Consider the following 4,443-nt stretch of genomic DNA (forward strand, 5'->3'; position numbering starts at 1 on the left):
TTAGATTCTAAAATGACAGGTGAGAGTAGCTCACACCAAATGTCCACATCCCCATTCCAAGCTCCCTGTTGATGGTGATGCTTTCTCAGACTCTAACTACCCTATCAAACCACAAATGGCCTGCAAAAGAATTTTAGAAAAGGTCAGTTGCTGTAATATTTCTACTAAACCTCAATCAGAGCTTTCCACATGACTATCCACTTATGGACAGCCTGACGCATTCTGGTGTGACCACTCGGCACCCAGAACATTCCCAATCCTCTTAGTACTGTCTTGTTTATTATCAGCTCATACTCTCATGCTATGCCTTGCTATAAAAGTAAATACTCCATACTGCTCCAGAGGCCACAAGCAGTATATAAATACTTAAATGGAAACACTTATACTGCTAAGTTTTTTGATTAACAACACAAATTCAAGATTTAATAAATACAAACTCAAGATTTTAATTTTCATATCTGTAGTCGCAATCAAATCAAAGCCCATTTTTGCAATTGAGAATACTGAACATGCAAGAGGCCCCGATTTTACCACCCCGCCCGCCCGCCCAACGGGACTGGTGCGTGGGAGGGGTTAAAATTTTAAAATTCTACCTCCCAGCTCCAATCTGCCAACTTCCAGGCAGTTTAAATTTTTACAACCCAAATCAGGCCATCGATGAGGTTCCCACAAAAGGCAGGCGGGGGCCTAGTTAACATTCAAAAGTCGCAACCCGATGACATCATCAGTGCTGTGACTTAAACTTAACTGAACGTCGGGGGGGGGCTCGGGCTGTCCGCTACAGGCGGCAGATCCAAGGCCGACTGCCTAAGGAAATTACTAAAAATAAGCTCCTTTTAGAACTCCTTGTGGGCCAGGAGGAGCAGGAGTGCTCTCCCCAGGCCTCACAAGGAAGCCTTCGGCCTTCCCAGCCCCAATCTTTTGGCTCCCTCCAATCGCAGATTTAAATGTGCTCACTTTACCTCCGGGTTCCCCACGTGCAAATCCACCCACCCGCTGACATCATGGCCCTGGGGATAGACTATAACCCAGCCTGAATGGGGTGGGTGGGTCCTTAAAGTAGCAGGCAGGTGGTTCGCGCCATATTCCCGCTCCTCCAGCCATTTTAACTCACCTAAAAACAGGTATGGTTGGGCTGCCCGCACCAGGAAGGTGGGGGCCTAGTTTACATTCAAAAGTCACGGCCCGAATTTGTCGTTGACACCACAACGTAATTTTAACTCAGGAAAATCGGGAGGCCGGCACAGGGCCAACCCAACAGACAGACCATGCTGGGAGCCAGCAGATTGGCTAGAAGAGGCCGAGGTAAGTATTTTTATTTAACTTTTCTGAGGATTCCTTCTGGGCCAGGGTTAAAAGGAGTGCTTTCACGGGCCTCACAAGGAATCCTTGGGCCTCACCAGCCCCAGCGTTGCCTCTCTTTCCCAGCGCCGACATCTTCTTTCAAACCCCCCTGTCTAGCACTAACTTTATGCCGGGGACCATTCCCTTGGGTCCCCGATGACCTTTGGCTCCTGTCCAAATTCCCGCTCCCACCCGCTGGCCCGCTGGTCCCGCTGGTTTCATAGAATGATACAGCACAGGAGGCCTTTCAGCCCATCGTGCCTGTGCCAGCTCTTTGAAGGAGCTATCCAATTAGTCCCACTCCCCTGCTCTTTCCCCATAGCCCTGCAATTTTTTCCCCTTCAAGTATTTATCCAATTCCCTTTTGAAAGTTACAATTCAATCTGCTTCCACCACCCTTTCAGGCAGTCCATTCCAGGTCATAACAACTTGCCACGTAAAAAAATGTTTCCTCCTGTCGCCTCTGGTTCTTTTGCGTGTGTGTGGTCAACTGTAAGTCCCCACACCGTCAAACAGCTTTCTTACAATTACTGTACAGATTCATTCAGGCAAGGACCAAGATGGTAGTCGGTGCCCATTAACTCCTATTCCTGCATGAATCAACGTCTTAGGCAGAGGAAAGGAGAAAATTAGAAAAAAGAAACAAGTACTAATTTGCACTGTAATTATCTTTAACAATTTCAACCAGTAACATACACAAAGTTTTGATTAGAGGTTGGGAGCACTCATTATGCTGTATTTCGCTGATTTAATTTGTAGATGGTTTAGTAGATGTGTACTCACAAGTAATAACACAAGGGGGCGCCAAGCAACTATTATACTGACTCTTTGAAGAGTTCGAAGACTGCACCTTATTACAATTGTTTAGCTGATGCCTGGAGCAGCAATTCACTGTCAATCAGCTATAGCCCTGCACTTTAAATGGACATTTTAAGTCTCTAAAGGATAAGGAGGAGCTGCAGTCTGCCAGTGGACTATAAATGCATTGAACCATCAGCTAGTACAGCTCAGAGAATGAATCAAGGCTCCGCACACGTAAATAGAATGAAAGAAAAGAAGTTGGGAACTCTCAGTCCTGGTGTTCCTTAAAACTATATGTAGCAACAGAAGGAATTGCTGCGGGCTAAAAGGAAATCAATAACTACTGACCAAAGTCGGCAGGGTGAAGAATGATATGTTATCTTCAAGCTTTTGCACTATGAATTAATGGAACTTTTCAACGTTGCCGCAGTGGAAAAGTCACTTATTTTAAGCTTTGTTTCTAACACAAGTCACCTGCTCTCACGATGAATTCTACCCATTCTCTATTCTTCTTGCAACTGCCGATAATGAACAGCACAGAAGATCTGAATGAAAGCAATGTCCTGAACAACAGGAGCAGCACAGGGTTCTACGAGCAGGTCCCAATTAAAGCTGAAGTGTTTCTGACTCTGGGAATCATCAGCCTCCTGGAAAACATCTTGGTCATCGTGGCAATTCTTAAGAACAAAAACCTCCATTCTCCCATGTATTTTTTCGTCTGTAGTTTAGCAGTGGCAGACATGCTGGTAAGTGTATCTAATGCCTTGGAGACGATTGTGATGGCGTTTTTGAACAACGGCTACTTAGTGGTTAATGACCAGTTCATTCAGCAAATGGACAATGTTTTTGACTCAATGATCTGTATTTCCCTAGTGGCATCCATATGCAATCTGTTGGTTATTGCCATTGACAGGTACATCACCATCTTCTACGCTTTGCGCTACCACAGCATCATGACGGTAAAGCGAGCTTTAATTTTGATCATAGTTATCTGGATTGCGTGCACTTTCTGTGGCATTATCTTCATCATCTACTCAGACAGCAAAACCGTCATTATTTGTCTCATCACCATGTTCTTCACCATGCTTTTCCTCATGACCACCCTCTACGTCCATATGTTCATGCTCGCTCGTCTGCACATTAAAAGAATCGCCACACTCCCAGTCAATGGTATGGTCCGGCAGAGGACTTGCATGAAAGGGGCCATTACCATCACCATCCTCCTTGGCATCTTTATCGTCTGTTGGGCTCCCTTTTTCCTTCACCTCATCCTCATCATATCATGCCCTAAAAATCCATACTGCATTTGTTACACATCACATTTTAACACATATTTGATCCTTATTATGTGCAATTCGGTCATTGACCCCATCATTTATGCCTTTCGGAGTCAAGAGATGCGCAAGACGTTCAAAGAGATCATTTTCTGCTACTGTATAAACCTCAATATGCGTTGTAAATAGTAACTTCATCAGCTACACATCGCCGTGACAAGTCAATGGCCCATCAACTCCACTTGTGTTACCTGAGCAAGGTTTTAACTCACTTCAGTCAACCTCATTCTGCTACGATATGAAAAGAAAATCTGGACAGAACCTTGGAGGAAGGAAGCCCTGAATCAAAGTCATCAGCAAATGTGTGTTGCAAAATTGTGATCGCAGCTTTTGAAGAAACTATATTAAAAAAACTGCATTTAATCTCTCATGATGCATTACAGCCGAGAACATGTAGGTTGCAAACTATGTTTTAATGATGCTACAAAAATGCAAAGCCAGATTTGATTATGGTCGTAAGCATTTCTGAACTTAGAGATAAAATAGGTTAGAAATGATGAATGGGTGTTTAGTAGACAAATGCTTAATGCGTTTGACATTCTACTGTCTGCTACTGTAATAAAGGAATTACTCCCTTTATTTTAAAAAGCCAACACTTCAGTTAATATTGCAAATAAAGATGCCATACGAACAGGTTATGCACTCACTTGCTGATATTGTCAAGTCATTTCTAGCCTAATTTTTTTTCATTCAGGTTGGCCCCATCATTTGGAGCCTTAATAATGCTCCTGTTTCATGTTACTATTCAGTGTCTGCTCAAGCAGTACAAGACTGACATTTTCTGCCACCGAGGTTGTTTATTTTTCCACTTTCTACGATCACTGGTAAATCATACTGATCATAATAGGGTGTATCTACAGTTCATATGGATTCGCATGGAATTTCCTGCGTATTTGAGATATGTGCAATCTGGACGCAAATCAAATACGCAGCCTAAACGACCGCGGAGTTCTGGGCGTAAGTG

General features: G+C 43.7%; 1 protein-coding gene across 1 annotated transcript; it reads left to right on the forward strand.

Moving 5' to 3' along the window:
- The first annotated feature begins 2,630 nt into the window (after positions 1–2,630).
- On the forward strand, positions 2,631–3,608 carry LOC137335486 (melanocortin receptor 3-like). The gene has a single exon (XM_068000832.1). The coding sequence runs from the start codon at positions 2,631–2,633 to the stop codon at positions 3,606–3,608; it is 978 nt and encodes a 325-aa protein (XP_067856933.1).
- The last annotated feature ends 835 nt before the right edge of the window (positions 3,609–4,443 follow it).

This window comes from Heptranchias perlo, chromosome 19 (assembly GCF_035084215.1).
Source record: "Heptranchias perlo isolate sHepPer1 chromosome 19, sHepPer1.hap1, whole genome shotgun sequence".
Classification (NCBI taxonomy): Eukaryota; Metazoa; Chordata; class Chondrichthyes; order Hexanchiformes; family Hexanchidae; genus Heptranchias; species Heptranchias perlo.

Coding starts and splice junctions, on each gene's coding strand:
- LOC137335486 (XM_068000832.1), top strand. CDS start 2,631: ATGAATTCTACCCATTCTCTATTCTTCTTGCAACTGCCGATAATGAAC.